This window comes from Mytilus trossulus, chromosome 6 (assembly GCF_036588685.1).
Source record: "Mytilus trossulus isolate FHL-02 chromosome 6, PNRI_Mtr1.1.1.hap1, whole genome shotgun sequence".
In the NCBI taxonomy this organism is placed as follows: domain Eukaryota; kingdom Metazoa; phylum Mollusca; class Bivalvia; order Mytilida; family Mytilidae; genus Mytilus; species Mytilus trossulus.
Genome location: NC_086378.1, coordinates 71,706,545 through 71,730,374, shown reverse-complemented (window position 1 = coordinate 71,730,374; position 23,830 = coordinate 71,706,545). Strand labels below are relative to the sequence as shown.

General features: G+C 30.5%; 1 protein-coding gene across 1 annotated transcript; it reads left to right on the top strand.

Annotated features, from left to right (window-relative positions):
- The first annotated feature begins 8,213 nt into the window (after positions 1–8,213).
- On the top strand, positions 8,214–22,392 carry LOC134723727 (uncharacterized). The gene is made up of 7 exons (XM_063587275.1): positions 8,214–8,511; positions 9,196–9,579; positions 14,958–15,065; positions 16,337–16,486; positions 17,150–17,296; positions 20,200–20,292; positions 21,667–22,392. The coding sequence occupies exons 1-7, from the start codon at positions 8,439–8,441 to the stop codon at positions 21,792–21,794; spliced, it is 1,083 nt and encodes a 360-aa protein (XP_063443345.1). The 5' UTR covers positions 8,214–8,438; the 3' UTR covers positions 21,795–22,392.
- The last annotated feature ends 1,438 nt before the right edge of the window (positions 22,393–23,830 follow it).

Sequence of the window (23,830 nt, the reverse complement as noted above, 5' to 3'; positions counted from 1 at the left end):
GTTACTATTATTACTGACGAATTAAAAATACGAATCGTTGTTACTGAGTGATCTTGGGTTATATTCCTGATCTTAACTGTCATTGACACGTTGTGTAGGTTTAACCAATCGACCCCTCTTCCTTAGTTTTCAGAAACACTAGTAGATAACTCATCATTAACCATTAGTAGGTTATTACTCATATGGTTTTTCCCTATCAATACATATACATTTTTTTATTCATTGCATTTTAAAAATATTATTTGGGCAAGATCATGTGTTCGATTTTCTGTATAAACAGTCTAATACATTGATTCAAAGGGTATTTTATTAAAAAAAAAATCTGTCTTCGTTTCTGATACTAGTACGTGTGAACAAAACAAACAGACACAATAGGTAAAAGTGCCTCAACTTATAAACCTTATGCCAATTTCATAAAGCTGTCTTCTAAGCCATGTCTTAAGATTTCCTTACACATATCTTAGTACTAAGTGGGTTTCATTTTTCCATAAATCCAGGTTAGTATGTGAAAATTTTTAGAACTTATGACAGATTAATGATACTTTTGCCAAGATCATCAGAAGACAGCTACGAGGTGATGTCTAATATATGTCATAAAACAGTAATTTGAGAATCATACGATATGTCATATGTAATATCTTATGAGAGATATTATGACAGCTTCGTAAGTCCTATAAGTGTAATTATTAACGTATAACGCTTAGGCAAAAAACGAAACTTTTCGTTCGCTATACATTTTTCAGATATATTTAGTCGCTCTATCAATTATGGTAGTTTTAATAATAAAACAGGCATTTCGGGACGACGATTTTGTAAATTAGATTTGAAATTGTACAACAACTGAACACTTTGATAGATCATACAACATTAAAGTATTCAATACTTCACGGAGTCTTTAATTTGAAGGTCTTTCGTAAATATATTATTCATATATTTATTTTTTTACTCTTTTTGGGTTGATTTCCGAATTTTGTGTATCAGCAATATAACATTGTGCAGGTTATTGTTTCATCATTAATAAAATCTCAACTAAATTGCTAATAAATTGCGCAAACGAAATACGTATACTGTTTACATTATATCGCAGATAATTGATACCAATCTACATATGTAAATATGTATATATGTACATTGTTGTAAGTATGAATAAACAAATATAATAAGATAATGCATGTAAATAAATAAAACATACCATCTATAATGAATACCATAAGTAAGTTTGTATTTATTTAAAGCCATTTAATCGTCTGTCGATTTCATAATTCCAGACAATTGTATATTATTCTCGAGTACATCAATAACTGTATTGGATGGATTGTAAGGGTATTCTTTGATTGGTTGATTAATTGATTGATTGATGTGTGTTTGTTTTACAATGCATAATCACCAAAAAGTTTTATCGCAGAGAGAAACATTACCAATATTTTTTTTAGAACAGTCAATTTTTAAAATCAGACAAATGATCATATAATAAACTAAAACTTTCAGTTGTGGAATCTGTCAGTGGCAAACTTCCTGTTAAAACGCACAGGTTTAAATGTTTAAAGACATTAAATTTTCCATAATTGATTTCGGCACTCATTTCTCCATTCTTACTTAAGGACACTTACCAGAATGACTTTCAATGTGATCATGGGCAAGCACTTTTCAAATCTGTCTGGCACCAACTTCGTGTTTGTTGTTAATTCGAACTTTTCAATATGTTGATTTACCTTAATTTGTTCGTCTCATAATCTACATCACGTTAAACCATACCATCTATAATGAAGACCGTAGGTAAGTTTCTATTTATTTTAAGTCATTTAATCGTCTGTCGATTTCATAATTCCAGACAATTGTATATAATTCTCGAGTACATCAATAACTGTATCGGATGGATTGTAAGGATATTCTTTGATTGATTGATTGATTGATTGTGTTTGTTTTACACTGTATTGTCACCAAAAAGCTATATCGCAGAGAGAGACGTTACCAATATTCTTCTAAGAAAAGTCAATCTTTAAAATCAGACAAATGATCTTATAATATACTAAAACTTTGAACGGGTAAAAACTTGTGGTGGGGTAAGATAATATATGTGATCTTTTACTAGTCGTCTATTTAAATTTGGGTTAATTGTACCTCAAAATCTATTATAGGTATTTTTGTCATTACAATTTATGACAAAAATCAGCAAAGATCCATCGAAACAACATCTGATAAACAAATTTAATAAGACTTTTAGATATTTGAATGACATTTTGGTTCTCAATAATGACGACTTCGGTATGTATACTAAAGAAATTTATCCTGTTGAACTTACTTTTATTAAAGCTAATACTAACAATGACCACTGTCCTTTCCTTTCTTTGATCTTGATATCTATATCACTAACGGAAAGCTTAATACTAAAATTTATGATAAAAGAGATGATTATTTCATTTCCTATCGTTAATTATTCATTTTGAGATGGTGACGTTCCCTTGTCACCATCTTACGGTGTTTATATATCTCAACTTGTACGATTCGCTCGTGTATGTAACAATGTTTTAGATTTTAACGAGAGAAATTTATGTATTACTGAAAAATTATTACACCAGGGTTTTCGATATCACTAACTTGTCAAAACATTTACTAAATTTTATCATCGGTATAAGGACATCATTCGTAAATATAGCTCAACATGCAGACTTCTTATACGTTTAGGTATTTCACATCAAAATTTTTATGGAAATATTCTTTATCAAGTACAAAAATGTCAGTATTCACCGCAGAAACTAACAAATCCTATAAATAGACTTATTAAGAAGGGGTATAGTTACGATACTGTTGTCAGGTCATTAAAAATTGCATATTTTGGCGTTAATATTAATATACTTATAGGGTCTTTGCATCGGAACTAAATACATTTATTCAAAAACCAGTTGTCGGCATGACACGGGTTATGTTCTTCTCATATATGTTATGATGGTATGATACTAAAAACCCTGACGGGAAGGATTGTGCCTGATATTCATATGATGAAATCATAATCTTGCAATCAGTTTAATTGAAGTCCAGTTAACTGCTAGTAGTCTGTGGTTATTTAAGTATAATTGTCATTCTGTTTATTTTCTTTGGTTACATCTTCTGACATCAGACTCGGACTTCTCTTGAATTGAATTTTAAATGTACGTATTGTTATGCGTTTACTTTTCTACATTTGCTAGAGGTATAGGGGGAGGGTTGAGATCTCATAAACATGTTTAACCCGCCGCATTTTAGCGCCTGTCCTAAGTCTGGAGCCTATGGTCTTTGTTAGTCTTTTATTATTCTAATTTTAATTTCTTGTGTCAAATTTGGAAATTAGTATGGCGTTCATTATCACTGAACTAGTATATATCTGTTTAGAGGCCAGCTGAAGGACGCCTCCGGTGCGGGAATTTCTCGTTACAATGAAGACCTGTTGGTGACCTGTTGTTTTTTCTATGGTCGGGTTGTTGTCTTTTTGATACACTCCCCATTTCCATTCTCAATTTTATTAATGAACAAAATAGCTTCATATTCTGTCACCAGCTTGACAATGATGAGTAATGGGCAATCAGTTGTGGAATCTGTCAGTGGCAAACTTCCTGTTAAAAATGATACAGGTTTAAATGTTTGAATACATTAAATTTTCCAAAAGTGATTTCGGCATCCATTTCTCCATTACTACTTAAGGACACTTACCAGAATGCCTTTCTATTTGATCATGGGCTTGACAAAGATGACATGTAAGGGACAAGCACTTTTCAAATCCGTTTTACCAACTTCGTGTTTGTCGTTAATTCGAACTTTTCAATATGTTTATTTACCTTAATTTGTTTGTCTCCTATTCTACATCACGTTAAAAAGGATGAATTCATTTCGCCGTCAGCTTAAGGTGATGCGTTGTAATCTCTTTTTGGATCTACATGTCACCTTCTCTTTGATTTTCGATACTCTGAATTGCGAGTGGGTGTATTCTTTACACAAAAACGCCTTAAATTTCCTTTATCGAAGATGAAAGAAGCATATCAATATAAACAATAAATGAAGACATGAGACAAATGACTTTTTTCATAATTATATATCGGTATTCAATTACAATACAAGATTGAATTGCGTAAGCTAGGTTGATAGCTTCTTTTACTGCAATCTTTATTTTTTTTAAATTAAATATCATGAAACCAATTTTAATGTCGCCACATAAAATTCACATAGTAAACGTAAGGAAGTAGTCATTATCGTTGATATGATCAATCTAAATACCATTAAGTATGATCTTTATAAAGACCAGACATTTTCTTTTTCCACTTAATACATGATTGTACTATGATTGGCTTCTTATAACATTACACATTGACATATATGCATCTGAAACGGAAAAGAACAGATACTAGTTGATTTTACGTGAACTAGCTTTTCCTCGATTCTTAAATCAATAAGTATCGCTATGCTTTATAATCTCTTTTGGGATCTACAAATCAAATCAAATCAAATATATTGTATTGTCAACTAAAGATGCACATTACAGACAGAATAATCAGTTAATCAAATTTGATGCAAATGATTACAATGATTTGAATACAATTAAATCTGTAATAACAATGAAGAGAAAAGAAAAGACACACATTAATGTTTATTTATAAATATTAAATCTACAGTGATCCTAAAAATTATGGAAAACTGCATTTAAATATTGTGCCCCCCCTCCCCCCCCCCCCCGTTGTTTTTATAAGCATAAATGGCAAGCAGCCTCTGTTTTTTAACAGTAAAATATAAGTAAGTTTTTAATCGTTGTTTTCGAACAACATTTAAATTATTGATTAAATTTCTCACTTTATTAAAAATGTGACTATCTGCATTGGATATTAGCTAAATAAATTTGGATATTTAATCGTAATTATGAAAATTTTTGTAAGTTTTAACTGTGTTTGAAAGGATGAAAACTCTCTCACTTTCTAAAGATGAACGTTTTAGAGGAAAGTGGAGTTCATCTTCCGCTTCTTTTTTTACAAAGATTACAAATTTAACTCCCCTGTATCTACCTCTCTCTATATCTAGAGTATGGTTACTTATTCTGAATTTTGTCATCTGAATTCTCAGATTCAAATTGCCTATAGACAGATAAGGTTCAAAACTTTTTTTTTTCTTAAAAAGTCTGTATGTTTTTACTTTATTTCCAATTTTTGTGTCTGTCATCGTTTAAAGATGAACACCACAACTTATTCTACTTTACTTTTAGTATAAAATAAATCTTTTAAAGTTGGATTTCACATTAAAAACTGGTGATTAATCTATGTCTAAGTATTTGACTAACGAACTCATAAAATTATACAAACTTTTCTAACTATGTTTTGATAAGAATTTTGATACAAGGAGAGCTTCAGACAATAATTCGTCCTCTGTATTTGTTAAACGTACGAAAGATACTAACTATAGCTTCAATAAATAAAGGATATTTCCTTTGCTAACCTATCACTGTCATATTTGTGTTTCCCTTTCTTACTACGAAAGAAAACTTACAGATTTTTAAATGAACGGATTCAGTTTGCAGTTATTTGCATAATTTTTCGAAATAACAATCTCCTTTTTGAGTTAACTTTTTTTTTATCTGAAGCGTCCCAAATTTCACTTCCATAAGTTAAAATTGGTTTGACTGTGTGGTCAAATATATGTAGTAAAGTTTAATTTTTGGGTTGATGACCTCGAAATATGAATTTAAGAGTCCGATTTTATATAGATCATGTTTTGCCTCTGTAAAGCTTCCAGAGGTATTTATGTTCACCCCTAAGTATGTATACAGTTTAGCTTTATCAATAGGGCAATTATATAATGACACCTTCTCTCTGTTTTTTCGAGACTTCGAATTACGAGTGGGAGTATTCTTAACACGATAACGCCTTAAACTTTTATAACCGAATATGAAAAAAGCATATATAAACAATATCAAGACATCAAGAGAAATGACTTATTTCAGAAATATATTTTGGTATTCAATTACAATAAAACATTGTATTGCGTAAGCAAGGTTGATGCTTTCTTTAACTGTAATCTTTATTTCTTGCAAATTAAATATCATGAAATCAATGTTGATGTCGACGCAAATAATTCATATAGTGAACGTGTGGAAGTACGTCTTTATCAGTGACATGATCAATCTTAATACCATTAAGTATGGTCTTTGTCAAGATTTTCATTTTCCACTTAATACCATGATTGGCTATTTTATACACATTGACATATATGCATCTGAAACAGAAAAGAACAGATACATAGTTACTTTAACGAGCACTCGATTTTCCCTCGATTCTTAAATCAATTAATATCACGATGATCATGAAAAATGTTTCATTTATAACTACCCTGCCTAAAAACTTTAATATACAATGTTTAATATAATAGCGATTGTCATGTACTTGCTTCTGGCTAACAAGTGTACAATAATGTGTTAATGTTATGCATTGATTAAGTTCATTTGAAGTGTGCTGATTATATTTCGAATAAATATATTTCATACCTTGTCATTCGAACCCACACCCTACTGCGCCCGATGCGTGCAGTCTATAATAAGAAAAAACGACAGGTTATTATATTGATAAACAAAATATCTTGGAATAGTAGGTTTTTTATTAACAGTTATATTGCAAAAAACGACAAATGAAAAACGTATTGAAGTCAGAAACATATCGAACATACAGTCTCAGGTCGCTTTTCAACCTCCTTTTTTTTTACATTTCACATTTTACATTTCGGGAAAAGATTGACTAACCGTTGATTTCCTTTCTATTGGTGTATTCTGTTCTTTGGTAGTGGTATCCATACATCAACTGGTGAATATCAATAAAAGCCATTGTCAAGGTCAATCAGACATCCATCCAATACTGCAATAAATCGAAAAGGCATTGAGACTTCTGTTGGTACGAATTCAAGGATATGTGATAATTACGAAAATAAGACAGCAACCCTAAAAAGGAAAACAAAATATTAAATGGTCAATATCCGGTCCAAATCAAGAAAGACATATTAATACAAAATGTAAAGCTCCCGAAGTGAGGAATATGACAGTTGTTAGCTATTAGTTTGATGTGCTTGAGCTTTAAATTTTGAAAATTCATTAGAAAAATGTTGTAAAATCACAATAGTAAAAAACTCAAATGGAAATTCAAAGCGAAAAGTCCTTAATTAAATGGCAAAATCAAAAACCCAATCACCAAATGAACAAATAACAACTTTCATATTCATAAATAGAACAGGCATTTTATCATGTAGAAAATGGTGGATTAAGCTGTTTTATAGCTTGCAAAAACTTTCATTTCTATGACAGTCTCATAAAATTCGATCATATTGACAACGATATGTGAACAAAACAAACTGACATTATATATAAAATAATATCTTATAATCTATATAGATTAAGACAACAGTAGTATACCGCTGTTCCAAAGTCATATTCGAATAAGAGAAAACAAATCCGGGGTACATTCTAAAACCGAGTGAATCACATCAACTGTGAGAGGAAAACAACTAAACAACAGAAAAACTGAAGGGCAACAAAAAAACTAAACGACAATGCAACCCACACACAGAAACAAACTATTATAAAACAACTGCCAATTTCCCGACTAAGTACACTACATTTTAAGAAATGGTGGGTTGAACCTGGTTTTGTGGTATCTCATAAACTTTATAAGATATCTTGAAGTTCGAATAAATGCAAAACGGCTTGCCATATTTTACAGTCATAATGCAAAAGAACATATTTTTAATGCATGATGCTTATAAGAAAATCAATTATTGAAATCTGAGAAATGAAAGATGAATAATGCATTGACGTTCTTTAGAGTTTATTCATTTATTTTTTCAAAAGAAGAAAATAAAGTATGAATCTCAAATACTAAAAATCCGACAAGAAGTTAATGATACAATAAAAGACTTTGAATAAAATGTTCACGTCAAATCCATTGTAATTTGTTGCTTGTCGTTTTAATTCTGCGGATTTGACATGACTGATGATACTTAATTATAGGTTAGCTATTCCATAATTTTCCTATGTTTAGTTTTCCCTGGATAAATGATATGTTCTAGGTTTGATTAAATAGATGCTGTAAGCTGTAATTTTATGTATTTTAGTCTGTAACTTTACTTCATACTCCTACACGCAATTATAAAATTTCCAAGTTCGATTTTTTACAGATTGATTGAATTCACTTTCTAGTTTTATTCATTAGAGGTTGTCATTCGTTTTATTTACGGTATCTTAAGTTGATTCAAGAAGTGTATGATAACATGATTTTTCACATCACAAAACGCCTTGCGGTGATTCCTTAGGAATAATTCCATTAATGATTGGATGGATTTATCAAAACATATTTTAGATCCTTGATGTTATTGTGACAAATTGGTATACGAGTTCGGGATGGTGACAACACATTTTACCAATATTGAACCAGGTTGAAATGATATTTCCCTTTTCCTTTGTAGTATTCGTAGTAATATTCATTGATGGAGTTTTGAATTATGATAATAGAGGTAAGTTAGTATTATTGAAATTTATTTATCGGATTGACGCATATTTTGTATGATGCCTTTTTCTGAAATTATGTTTAAAGAAGAAAGAAGAGAAACATATTCTGCTTTGAATAATCAGCGTGACTTACTTGTGCTATTATGTAATGCACATCGGACAGTGCAATTTCTGATATCATTTTGTTTCTACTGACAATTTTAATATACAAATGAACGGTTCATTTCATGGCCTCTACAATTTATTCGAAGGTTGTGTTATTGTTCCTTTAATGCATAAATGAACGGCTCATGCCCGAGCCTTTACACTTTATTTTAATGGATGTGTTATTGCTGTTTTTTATTCAACCTTACAATAACTATATACGCAGGCCCCTATCCAATTAAAAAAAGGGAAACTTGGTCCATACCCAAACTTCATTTGACGTAAAAGTCATGAAATAGACAGCTCTCTGTAGAAAACTATTTGAAAACGTATTAATTTTGTATTAAATAAATTTATCGAAAGAAAAAGGAACGGTTAACTATTGCTTTCAAGCGTGTATTTTGAATTATCAAAATGCTCTTAAATAATTTTTTTATTTATCAAACATGGGCAAATTAAAAAAAACAACAACATTGAACTCATCAAACAAGATCAAATGTGTTAACCTTTTCCCTTACCAACAAGAAATTTTCATTCTGTTTTAGGAATTTTGAAGTCGTGTGATGACCAGGAATTTATAGACGAAGGAAATTTTGTAATAACATTCACATCGGCGACTTTTGATCATGCATCCACAATTTTCACACATCAATTTTCATCTTCCTGTAAGATGTTTATTACATATCCTGGACTTCGTTTGCGAGCTACAATCGTATATAAACCAACCAAGAGAGGCTGTCAGCATGGTTATCTTAGTGTCGGAAATGACAAATATCGTCCAGATAGAGCTTCATTAACTTCCTATCAGTTTTGTGATCACACAGAGAATATAGAAATAGTGTCACGGTCAAACGTCTTATGGGTCATGATCAAAAGACGTTTTGATCAGATAGTTGAAGGTCATATTGAAATACAATCGAGCAAACCAGGTAAGTAAATTCCAATGAAAATTAAAAAAAGGCGGGAAAGCACCACCAAACCTGTTTAATATTCATTTAATAATTGACATGACTTTTTAAAGGCGAATAATATTAGAATATTTGTGCTAGTTACCATGTTGAGGGATTAAGCAGTTTTTTCTATTGATATATACGTAATATACATGTTGTTAAAATATATATATTATATGTACAACTTCGTCAAATGTCTATCAAACGTGTAACTAAGTAACACAAAAATGAAAAGCAACAAATAAATCATGGCAAATAAAATAAAGGTAAATATGTCTATTTATCCAATTTACGATAGTTAATTTCACTATCATCGTTTGAAATCCTCAATCAACTTTTTTTTCATTTAAGACACATTCTTTTAGTTCTGGGTTGCTGCCGTTAGCAATTTGAATATAATGTTGAATTGTAAATTATTAACCCAAAACAATGTTGTTAAGAAAGTGTACATCAAACTAAACATTATGCATATCATAATTTGAAATATTTTATAATTGTGTAGGTATGGATCACAATACGGACATTTTCAATATTGATCAATAAAGAATATTTAGAGACCCAAAAAGTTTTCAAAACTATGTGATATACTATTTTTCTTATAAATCAACTAAAGGCCCTTTGAGGCAAGATTATATACATGACTGTATCATGTCGTCGCAATTTAATATTTGTTCCCTTTGATATTTGAGTCCATTAATGTTTAACTTCATTTTTTTAGCTTTCTTTCTCAACATGAGTTGAATTCAATAACTGCATTATGTGAAAGCGCTTGAAAGCCTCGATTAACCAGTCTTAATAAATAAAACTTCTAATTGGACATAAACTTACGATCATATGTTTATGTATGTTCATATTATAAACGAAAGCATTGTGATTAAAAGGGATGAATCGCCTCCGCTTGCAATATATAATAATTCCTTTGAGTCGTTTTATGCAAAATCAATTTTAAATGCGTATTTTGCATTCCCGAAGGACATATTATTTTCAATTTATTTTCCATATACAAGTCGTTTCTGCGGGATTGTTTATATCTTTTATAATCAGAATGCAGTCATTATTTTTACCGTGGATTCTAGACGGTCTTTAATATACACGCATTAGAAGTAACGAAACAATAATTGATATGTATTTGAAAGTTTAGCAACAGGAATAGATTACCTTAGCTGTTTTTGGCCAAACTTGTATGAATTTTTTGCATTTTGGTTAATTTTTAGGCGGTTTCCGTCTAAAATGAAAGTGGCCTCATTCGTGTACATTCATATTATTGAAATGTAAGTTGTATTTGATGATAATAAAAAACATATATAAAGGTTGAGGATGTACACGGATGAGGCCACTTTAATTTTTGACCAAAAACATCTGTAAAGCATATTCGATAGATGTTTCATATTTAAGCTTGAATGAGAGCGTTTTTAATGTCTAAAACAGTTATAATATTTCACAGAAACTAATCGAAACAATTTAAATAGACACTTAAGTGTTTAAAAGGTGTCAAAAAACTTTCGTTAGATGAACCTGAAATACAAGGCCAAAATCGTTCATTTGATATTTTACTATGTTACCGATCTGTCATTAAAATTATCGACTAATATGTTATCAAAGTTTTTCGTGAAAACCACATCACCAACTAAAACTCACAAGTATTAGCAACTATGACAATAGTGAAAAAACATGACGAAGTGACAAAGCAGATAATGGAAAACTAAAGGCTGAGCAACATGAACCTCACAAAAACATACTTATAATAACCAGACAGTGAATGTACTTGTATTGTCTATGTTATAATATTAATGTTAGACCAAACAATTTTTTTTAATAATATGTCAAATATTGTAGCAACAAATATTTATCATGTGTATGCTCTACTGCTATACGATTAAAGTTATAATTGATATTTTTGATCAGTATATGTATTTTCGGTCATGGTATTTAAAACTGATTCTGTTGATGACAGCTTTCTTTTATCATTTCCAGACTTGTCAATAACTTGTCACTTTCAAATCTATTCCACACCACATGACCTTTATTAAGATTTTTATATGAAGTCGTGTTTTCAAATATTTTCTCATGAGGTTAACATGGTTAATGATTTTCATAGCTTGACACTCAGTTTATGGAAGGTGCGATACGATAAAAACTTTTCTTATATCAATGAGCGATATTGTCTTATATCAACGAGTTGCATTGTGGGAAATTTCAGACGAATTTGAGCATTTGTACGAAGAAAGGCAGATTTCTCGGTATAAACTAATGACTCTTTTCTTAAAACAGGGTATCTTTTAACACAACATACGTCTGGTGAATAATTTCATGAGTTATTTTATGTTATAACAAGCAAGGTGTATTTAAACGAGAAAATTGAATTATTGAATAAATGAAACATAAATGCACGATTTATCATTTGTAAATGTACACCTTCTATAAATATCATAAAGCAAATTCAATGGAATGCAATTGAGATGAATTCAATTGTTTCCTACGCCAAAATCACCTATAAGTCAACGATACTGCTATATTTTAAAATATCAATGCGATATTTGTCTTATATCAAAGCGATGATTTTTTAATATCAAATATTTATGAACGCGATACTTTTCTAATATAACTGCTATAGTTTTCTAATATAAAATGAATACGATGACACGTCACAATGCATGTCAAGAAAACTGCAAACATTAGTCACAAACTTTGATCATGACCGGTTTAATGTTTTAGGATCAATATCACTAAAATGTCGTAACTGTAACAAAATTAACGCTACATGAACTTAACATTTTTTTTTAACTTTTTTGGCAAGGGAAAGTTGTCATGGGAAAACAAATAGATTTTATAAACAAAAAAATGAGAATACGTCTATGCGCATTTCACACCACAAGAAATCTTAAATAGAAAACATACGGCATATATTTGAATATATTAACAAACCAGTGGAATTCTAAACAAAAACAAGAATTATAAATTGAAAATAATATTTAACTTTGTAGCAAGAAAAGTATAAGAAACTTGGGTATAACGAGACAAGATAAGGAATGTACTCATGCAGTCAGGCAAAACATATTGGTATATTGGTGTAATAGCTGAATACAGAAAGTGTTTTTATTCTGAATGACACAAGATCTTAAATTTTGTCTACTTTGAATTTTAAATTACAAAAATGTTTAAAGTTATCTGCTAAGATAAAATTTGTTTGGCATTTTTCATCTAAAGATTTTATGATATATGTTAATTCAAACTTATCTTAATTAATACATTCGCTATTCGAAGAACAAAAGAAACACCTAGAAACATCAACATAGTTTGAAAAAGAAAAATCGACCAGCAGTTGTCTCCTATAGTCCTAGGTCTATAAATTTAATAAGAAAATGTTTTTGACAAGGTCACCGTGGCTTAAAAAGATATGTCAATGACCTTATTTCAATGTTCATACATGCTTTTTTATAATGTACTTTATAAATCTTATGCTTATCATACTTTACTTTTTTTGTAATATTCCGTTTGATTGTGTTGTTCAAATTGAGGGCACGATAATGAGTTAATAAATATTGAATCTTATCCTATTCACACGATTCATATTACTTATAGCCCATTATCGACACCTTCATCTATGGAATAACTATACATTGTCTCGAAATATAGGTTTTATTTGTACAATTCTTTGCTGTATGGTTATTATTTCTCTACTGCAATGTCTTCTACTGTTTTAAATTAAAAAAAATGGAGCAAGCGACAAACGACATAAAAGTTCCACGAACCTGTACTATTAATGACGTCCTTGATAATACTCTGCAGAAACGCATTGTCAACGTCATTAAGGAGGCGATAAACGGTCAGTAACTCTATTTCACAAATAATTATACGGCCAATGCAATAGCTGCAGTATATATGTCATCATACGGTCATCAAACTGTTTACGTATAAGACTTATTGATATATTGTAGTTTCTGGTATAATTAGAGATGAATAAAAATTCGTTAATTCATAGTCTGAAGCTATTCTTAAACCTTACCTTTATTTTTTCTATATTATAATTTAGTCATTTAATGTCATTCTGTATTATTTATTAACTAAGTGAATCTTCTATGCCATACGGAACCGATATTAAGCCTATCTAGAACGACATTATGTCATATCAGCAGGTAATGTCTACCAGTGTTCAGTCACTGTGAGCATTCTTTATTACTGTATAAAGTAAAAAATTCAAAAATATAGAACTCCGAGGAAAATTCAAAACGAAAAGTCCATAATCAAATGGCAAAATAAAGAGATAAACCATTTCAAACGATTGGACAACAACGTCATATTCCTGACTTGGTACAGACATTTTTCTTAAGTCGAAAATGGTGGATTGAACATGTTTTATAGCTCTAAACCTTTCACTTGTATTACAGTCGCATCACATTCCTTTATGTTGACAACACGCGTGAACAAAACAGACATTATAGGTAAAATTGTCAAAATAGGTGTACAGCAGTCAACACCGTATCCCAATCTCAATCAGAACAAAAAACAAACAATATTTAACAAAGAAGCACAAAAAAGCATATCTCAAATTTAACAACCACGGTCAATTTTTACTTATTTGGGTATTTTATTTATGGATGTTAAATCAACCCATATAACTGTTTGCTTTTCTTTTTTGTGTTTTTTCATCTGTTATACCATTATTTCAGAGCTGATTTCTTTTGCTGTACTTTTTTTAGTATGTTCTTTTTCTTTATCTCTTGTTTTCCGGATAAACAATTTTGTTTTAAGATTTTGGAATTCGTTTTTTTTTGTCTGACAATTCATGTTATACTGTAAAGCACACTTGCACACTTGGGCCAATTTAATGCTACATTACTTTTTTCTAGATTTTTTTATCCGATGAAGACTGGGTAGTGCTTAGAGTGACGAGATGCACAAAATTACGAATTTATGTTTTATCTGAAAATAATTCGCTTGTGTTTTCCGACTTGTTGCATAATTTTTTTTTCTACTCTCATAATGGTAATCGTATATGTACATTGACAATTTACAGTTTTATAATGCGTAAATTGTGTGTTTTCTCTAACATGTGGTGTAAATTGATAAAAAGAGGAAGTTTTATTTCCGAGTAAGAACAGGCTAGTATTAGTCAGTTACATTTGTGAGTGTGCCAAGTCATAAATTGTAGCCAGTTTGTATTAAATATTGTTTGTTTAATGTTTGTCCACCATTCATTTGACATTATATGTTAATGATAAAGCATTTTGTTGTTTCCAATGTTTCTAGATCACAGTTATTATCTTTCACGTAGTTTATTTCAAGTTGAGCCTTATCATCCATGTTACATTTCTATTTTGATTAATTTTTGAAGAAAGAAAAACATTTTTTTCCAGCTTTTTGCCATGCCTCTCAGTTTGAGTGTTCTCCGGTACAATGTATACCTATGACGTCATTATGTGACAATGTTAAAGACTGCGATAATGGTAGAGATGAATACTGTGGTAAGAGGTCAAAGTTCAGTCAATGATATAACAAATCATTTTATTTGTTTACTTCACATAAGCACATTACATGTCCGTAGAAATTAAAAGAAAATCTATTATAACCCTAATAAAAACGGTAGTTGTATTGGGAAAAATCAGAGGAGAATCATAGCTACAATTTGTAAAAGAATTACGTACCTTAAGATTTAGATTAACTTGTAAGATTTGGGAAATTTAAACATAACAAACTCTTGTTAATAAATAATGATCAGAAGTTTTACTATCAATTAAGGATATGTAGACGCGAGTCTGCCGTACACAATTATAAAACTGATAACTGTGATGACTGATGAGTTTTAAAAAGCACTTGTTAATTTGTATTTCCTCCACAACACTGCATTCTCTTATTTGTTTTAATCGAATGATACAAAAAAAAAACCACCAGGAAACGATTTCGGTATGTATTTTCTTATGAGTGAAATCAACAAAGGAGGACACAATGTTGTGACTATTCATATTCTAATCTGGAATAATTAAAGTTAGGTTTGTAATTGGTAAAATCAATACAGTTTTCAAATGTCAATTTAAACATTTCTAAATGAAGTGAAATGAGTGATTCGTGTAAAATTTGCTTAATGGGATCAAGTAATTCCTCTATGGAGAAATTACAACATCCCACGGTTAAAACGGAGAATTCAAAAGCAATCTATTTGTATAAAATTATTTGTGAATGAATGTTTGTCAAAAAAAGTTTTAGACATTTTTGATTATTTTCGAAACAGTTTGCTACGTTTGTATAGGCAAACTGTTTTTCAATAACCTTCGAATACTTTTAATTCTGTTTAAAAACTAAGCTCTTAATGGTAGGAAGATTTTAATCAGATTAAAAAGATTTAAATTTGACGCCTTGTCCGTATAAAAATACGTTGAAAAGACGTAAGATCATAAGCATAAAAGAGGAACGAAAGATACCAGAGGGACAGTTAAACTCATAAATCGAAAATAAACTGACAATCACAAGCTATAAAACGGTAATTGGTTCAATAAAGAATATTCGTATTTGTATTGCATTTATTATTGTATTATTTTTTTATTTTTTCAACAAGTCAAAGTATATATGTTGTCAAAATGTTTATGAAAAATAAACAAGTCACAACGAGTTTAACGAGTAACACTTAAAAAATATTATGAAGTATTAATTACTACTTTTTCTTACTAATCAAACTATGTTCCTTCTTTTCTTCATCATATATCACAGTAATAAGAAACAAATTTAAATCATATTTCAGATTCTGATGACTCAGACAGTTGTTTTCTATGTGGAGACGGAACATGTATATCCCCAACGTTACCCCGGTATCACTATAATTGGGGGAAACCCTTTTGGTATATCTGTGATGGGGTAAATCACTGTAAAGACGGTAGTGATGAACAGGAAGGCAAGTATAGTTAGTTTTAAATGTATTAAGGGTCAACGCAAGGCGAACACAATGTTCCTAAAAGTGTTAATTTGTATAATACATTAACCGTTTTATATTATATATAGATTGTGAAGAGTGGTTTCGTTGATAATGGGACAACTATTCACAGAGACCAAGGGACATGCAAAAGTGTTTGTGTGGTACTTTTAAAGAAAATGATAATAATTTTAGGTTAAGAAATGTATCTCTCTAATGCAGAGCTCACTTTAATGCCCGTTTTTGGTTTTTATTTCCTTTTTTGTTTATATAGCTCTTCTTTTTATGGGAGAGATCCGTTTTTTAATAAGCTTCAAATATTTTGCCTCGAGCATCAATGAAGAGATATTGATTGTTGAAATACGCAATTGGTGCAGCACAATTGGTACTTTATAAAAAAAAAATTATATTGAAGTTGTTTTAATTTGTTGTAACACATTTTAATATGCTCAATGTTTAATTGTCATCGGATTATCAAATCACGTGCAAAAGTGGTTTGAAAACAAAAAACAAAAAAGATAACAGGCTAAAGCTTGTATCGGTTAAATTCTATGTCCTACATTTACGGCAAAACAAACACATCAAACGACTCAAATATATGATATCATTGTAATCATAATATATGTAATCAATGCTTTGATTTAGATCGATGTAAAGAACCATGGAGTCTATGTTCTGATCTTCATTCGTGTTTGACAGAATATCCTGGAAAGTCATTTCTTACTTGGGATAAACATAAATGTGCCAAGAAAAAACACTGTTTTCCAGCTGATAATTGTCTTCATAATTCAGGTAGATTATGTTATGGTGTTTGTATTTTAATGTGTTACCCAACACTTTCATTAAATTTAATTTGGCTCGTATAATTTTCATAACATTTTGATTAAGTTTTTGCTTTGACCTATTGACAAAAATATAAATATTTCAAAACATTTAAACCAACCATTTTATCAGAAAAATTACTCTGGTTCTATAGCAGTTTGACAAACACTATGTTTAATCATTGCGAAGCATAATATTCCCGTAACAACACAACGTAATTAAAACGTTGAGCTGATTTTACAGAGCTATCTCCCTGTAGTGTGTTAGGAACCACCTTAATCAGACGTCACAATTACTTTAAATAGCTTATTAAACGACCAATTGCGAATTACTACCAAAGAATTCTTAGTAAGACCAGTCCGAAAACATTATCAAACTATTTGTTTATCTCGTGCATTTCGGTTCTAAAATTAATATTAGGAACTCAAATGAACCCTGTTTATACGATTAAGCATAGAAAAAAGAAATATTCCAAAAAGATAACTACTCAACCGAAGAGCAGAAAACAGTCCAAGGCCATAAATAGGTTTTCAACACAGCAAGAAATTCCCGCACCAAAACGGTCCGTAGCTGCCCCGTCAAGAAAAATGTATACTATGATTGCTCTTCTGTATTTTTAAAGTTATGGTGTATTTATTCTTGAGTTAACTTCTCTGATGTGTGCCAAATAATTCCTTAAATTTGAGGCCATTTTGTATTAACAAAAAAGACGCACACCATCTGTTTTTGTTCTTCATTTCTAAACGTTTTTTTTCCATTTCAAAACATTTTATGGAAGCGGGATCAACATACCTGTATTTATACATTAGCTGGACTGCACTGGTTACCAAAATTTAAGATTAACCTTACCCATACTTTCAGGATATTTGTGCCCTGAAGTTTAGAATTCATTCATATATTTTATATCATTCAAAATAATCAGAAATTATGTTTTCTACGAGACTCACCAGTACTTACCCTTTCGTCTGATAACTTGATTACTAAAATATATTCTACATAGTAACCTTTATGCGTAGGAACTATTTTGATTTACACATATACTACTTTCCAATATGTACTTTATTACTAAGCCCTATGAGGTGGTGTTACATCTTATAAATTCAATTGAGAATGGAAATGGGGAATGTGTCAAAGAGACAACAACTTGACCAAAGAGCAGAAAACAACCGAAGGCAACCAATGGGTCTTTAATGAAGCGAGAATGTCCCGCAACAAGAGGCGTGTTTTAACTAGCTCCTAATCAAAAATGGATGTTAGTTCAGTGATAATGGACGTCATATAATACTCTAAAATATATAAAGGAAAGTTAAAAATCATACAAGATCCACCAAGGTCCGAGGCGCCTGACTATGGACAGACGCAAAAAATGCTGCGGGGTAAAACATGTGTTTTTATATCTCCACCCCCCACTATACTTCTAGCCAATGTAATAAAACAAACAAACAACTATACGCTAAGTAAAACTTATTTTAAGTCTATCAACATTATTTGTTCAAACACATCCGTTCAAACTGGTAGGGTCCGTCTCAAACTTGCGATGAGACTCAGTTGGAGTATTGTTTTTGTCATGACATTGACGGATTGTTACCAACTCGTGAGCTCAAATATCCCTTTGGTATTTTTCTTTCGCCTTTTTTTTATAGGAAGACAAATATAAGAAAAACCTGTTGAATTACAGTATCATTAGCACCTTAACATACTGAACAGCCTAAGAGTTTAACTGTAGTTCATTTCAATTACACTATTTTTAAACTAAAGAGGGTTAGTATGTATGTTTCAAACCACTTCCATACCGAGGACAGTGAATATGTTTCATTTAAGTCCCGTCTATACAGAAATGCTACAGAAGTTAACATGTGTTTAACAAAAATATGTTCGATGGATATTGTTCAACATTAGGATATTTAATTTTGGATGAAACGCGTCTTCTGATTGGCTGACGTTATTGTTATCAGCCCATAGACATAATAAAGTCATGTGAAGGTGACGTCATCAACATTTTTTCATGTTTTTTTACGGTTTAAAATGGAATTTAGAATCAACGCGTGTTATTCAGTCTGCACCAATTTTTTTATGTTATTTGTTCATAGACAGAAAAAATATAACAATCAAGGAAATAATTCAATTAACGATACTATGACATACACGAAAAATAGTTGAGAAATTGTTTTCATCTTGACAGATGTTTGTAGGTTTTCAACTATTTTGAACGTTGATCTGTATTGGTATCAGTGTACAATGAAATCTTTTCAATAACCTTTGATATTCATAAAGTAAAAAAAAAACAGTAAAAAAAACCCAGAGGAGGTCAATTATACTTGACTAAATCAAACAATTGCATATATCAAACAACGGTACGAATATTCACCAACCGAAAGATAACGAAACACATGTCTACAAAGAAATTTATGCCTGAGTAAAAGGGTGAAATAGTTAACAGTTGTCACTGTAATGTCAAGATTCATAGTTAAGTAGTTAAAACAGGGGACACCCACAATGGAGAGGGGTTCAAAATAAAGTAAAGTCACACAAAAACACTGAAAGACAAGGAAAATATAAAACGAAAATTCCGTTATCATAGGACAAAAATCAAATGATAAAACACATCATATGAATGGACAACACCTGTCATATTCATGACATGGTACAGGCATTTTCACATATAGAAATTAATGAATTGAACCTGGTTTTATGGCGCTAACTTTTCCCTTGTATGACTCACTTAAACTCGTTTACAAGGAAAACGTATTTTGCTATTAATATATATATATTGATCTTATAATTTATCATTTTGTGTATTCTTTTGAATGTAAACCAACAACTGATAAATGGTAGTATTATTCAATAAGTATTTCGACAATTTATATTTTCAGTTTTACAGAGGATTGATAGCACGTCCATTGCCATTGTTGTTTGTGCCTTCTTTGTTGTTTTGGTTTTTGCCATTTGCTTCATTGTAAAATCAGGCAAGTATATAACATGAGGAAACATCCATTTACTAGTATAATGATATACGAATCGAAAAATGAATAAACAGCCAGCACAACAAAAAAGACTATAAAAATCATGAAACGAGGGTGCAACTATCATTAATTGTTGAAAATATTGTGCCAAAATCACTTGATACCAAATGATCAAGTGTTTGTTTTTCTATTAAACGTTTATCATCAAAAGTTTCAGAACTGAAACGAATTTAGCTTACGGAACAGTGACTGTCTATAACAGTATCATTATTTTAATATTAAATTCAGCCAACATGTTTAATGATACTATCAATCGAATCTACATGTATGATGCACAAAATGGTAACTTTTTACAGTTATTTATGTATACATAAAAACGGAGATGTGGTATGATTGCCAATGAGAGAATTCTTCACAAGAAACCAAAATAAAACAGGAATTAACAACTGTAGGTCAACGCACGGCTTCCAACAATGAGCAAAGCTCATAACGCATAGTCAGCTATACAAGGCCCCGAAATGACAATGTAAAACAATTCAAACGAGAAAACTAACGACATAATTTATGTATTTAGCTACATATAAAGAGGGTTAATAATTGAATCCATAATTCACGCGGAACACGTATTTTTGAGGTGGTAATTTTGGCCTGAAAAAATTGTCCTTGATATGTTCATTTTTCGGTAAAAGCTGCCTGTTGGGAAAATAAGTTTAAAATGTAAGATAGCTCCTCTCCTAACTTGGTATCCCCTAATTATATTTAACACCCATGTTTTGAAGCTTATTGTATTCAATACTCACAAACTTTTAAATTGACTAGGCCATTCAATGTTTTAAATTCCGGAAAATCGTCTGTACATAAAAAAAAACCAAAACCGTCTTGCGTATACATTCAGTTATAACACTGACCTTTTAGATGAATTTTACTGCATTTTTGTTAGCTTAATTCAAACCTCTCATAAGTTCCAACCAAACATGCTCACAATTATTATGTTTTAAATGGAAGTCTACATAGCATTGAGGGACTGCTAGTAAAAGGATATAGCCTAGCTTCTTCTTGAACTCCCCTTGAAAGTTAATTAAGCCATTAAATATGTTTCCTTTATAAACACCACGTCTGTTCTGTATTTCCTACTCTCACCTTTGAAAATCAAATGATTTCCTTTGAGATTAGGTAGATGACAAGTTAATATTAATTATGATTGCCTCTGATTTTCACGCGTGGGACGTTAAATTGTAGGTTTTCAAAGGAAATGGTAATTATACTGATCAATCACTGCTTGATGTTATCTGTTAAATTATCCCAGCTAGTTTGCTCATTATTAAACTCATAAACAAAATCTGAATTAATAGTTGTGTCTATTTTTTTTTTATATAGGTCAAAAAAGGAAACGACGAAAACAACCGTCTGTTCGAATTTCTTCCGGATGTCAGATATACAGAGATAATACATCAGATAATATTACAACTCGACTACAAAATACGGAAGACGAACAGCAAACTTGAAGAAGAAGGAAGGAAGATTTCTATATTTACTTGATATGCTAGATTTGATTGAAAATCAGTTGGAAAAAAAGGACAATGAATACTATTGACGATTATAGACGCCTAAATCCAACTTTTCTCCAATCATGAAATTGGGTAACATTCGAGCATAAAAACCAATAATTTAATATATATATTTAAATTTAGTTTACTCACAAACATTATATATCACCTTAGCTGTATTTGGAAAAATCATTTAGGCATTTTGGTCCTCAATGCTCTACAACTTCGTACTTTATTTGGCCTTTTTAAATTTTTCGGATTCGAGCGTCACTGATGAGTCTTTTGAAGACGAAACGCGCGTCTGGCGTATATACTGACTTTGGTCCTGGTATCTATGATGAGTTTATTGCTAAGTCTTAAATTATTATTTCTTATCAAATATCCATCTTCCAAAGTCTATATTTGAAGACAAAACAGTGGCATTTGATCATAACAAAATAAGATTAGGCCAAACTAAATGTTTAAAGAAACAAATTCTCAAATAAATATTTATACAAACATGCTGTAATTGAAAATAAATGTATGTTATAAAAAAAACCTTCTTCACGTTTATTGAAAATGAAACCAAGGACATAAACTTCTAACAATAATTTCAAACGCTCACTAAAGATTTTTTTATGAGTATAATGGTTTTGTAGATAAAATTATAGTTTATCTTTAACTTAAAATTGCTTAAAACATAATCAAATATCAGTTATATATATATATATATATATATATATATATGTGTGTACATGAATGAATGCGACTATAGTATATGTATGAATGTATGCATATGTAAGTGTGTATGCATGTATGTAGATAAGTAAGTTATGTAGGTATGTAAGTAAAGTATAAAATTAGAATGGAAAGAAAAAAGGGGGTAAATATATTGTAGAAAAAAGAAATGATTTTAAGATAATGTAATACACGTTTATAAAAGTCAACAAAGCTTGTATAATGGTATTAACTTTCATATATTTAATGATGTTTTTCTTTTTATATGTGAAAGTAAAAGAACATATATATCAGTAAATAATATATAATTGTAATGTTTACAAAAATAAAGGTCACGGGTAGATAAATTGGGGTCAAATGTGTAAAAAAAAAAATCAAGACAAAAGTTAATAAGATTCAAACAAAAATCATATGTAACATACCATTCTTTTAAGTATTAACAAACACTTTCAAAAACTGGTATAAATCCAAAGGTATGAAATATCAAAAATTATCAGAAACAATAACCACGCTGTCTCGCACATATTTTACATGTTTCAAAATTTTATTAAAAGAATATATAACGGATTTTCTCCGTAAATTTCACGACACCGCGTCTGTAATATCTTTCTACTTCGATAAGATTTTATATGATATTATGATTATTTATAAAGAAACTATAGAATATAGAATTTTATTTTACCTCCTATTCATTTCTAGGAATGTGATGGCTTATTTCATACACCGTTAGTAGTGAAGTTACGACCCTTTATATTCCATATTAGGTAGTAGGGAGGCGGGGCTTATTTCATATAAAATTGAGAATGGAAATGGGGGATGTGCCAAAGAGACAGCAACCCGACCAAATAAAAAAACAACAGCAGAAGGTCACCAACAGGTCTTCAATGTAGCTAGAAATTCCCGCACCCGGAGGCGTCCTTCAGCTGGCCCCTTAACAAATATATACTAGTTCAGTGATAATTGATTGCCATTGATACTAATTTTCAAATTGTACACAAGAAACTGAAAATAAAATAATACAAGACTAACAAAGGCCAGAGGCTCCTGACTTGGGACAGGCGCAAAAATGCGGCGGGGTTAAACATGTTTGTGAGATCTCAACCCTCCCCCTATACCTCTAACCAATGTAGAAAAGTAAACGCATAACAATAACGCACGGTTAGTAGTGTTGTTACGTCCCTTTATAAAAACAAAACGGAACTGAGAAAAAATCTTAAAGGTTTCAACCGAGGTTTCAACAGACGAAGACATTAATGATTATCATTGAAATGAATTCA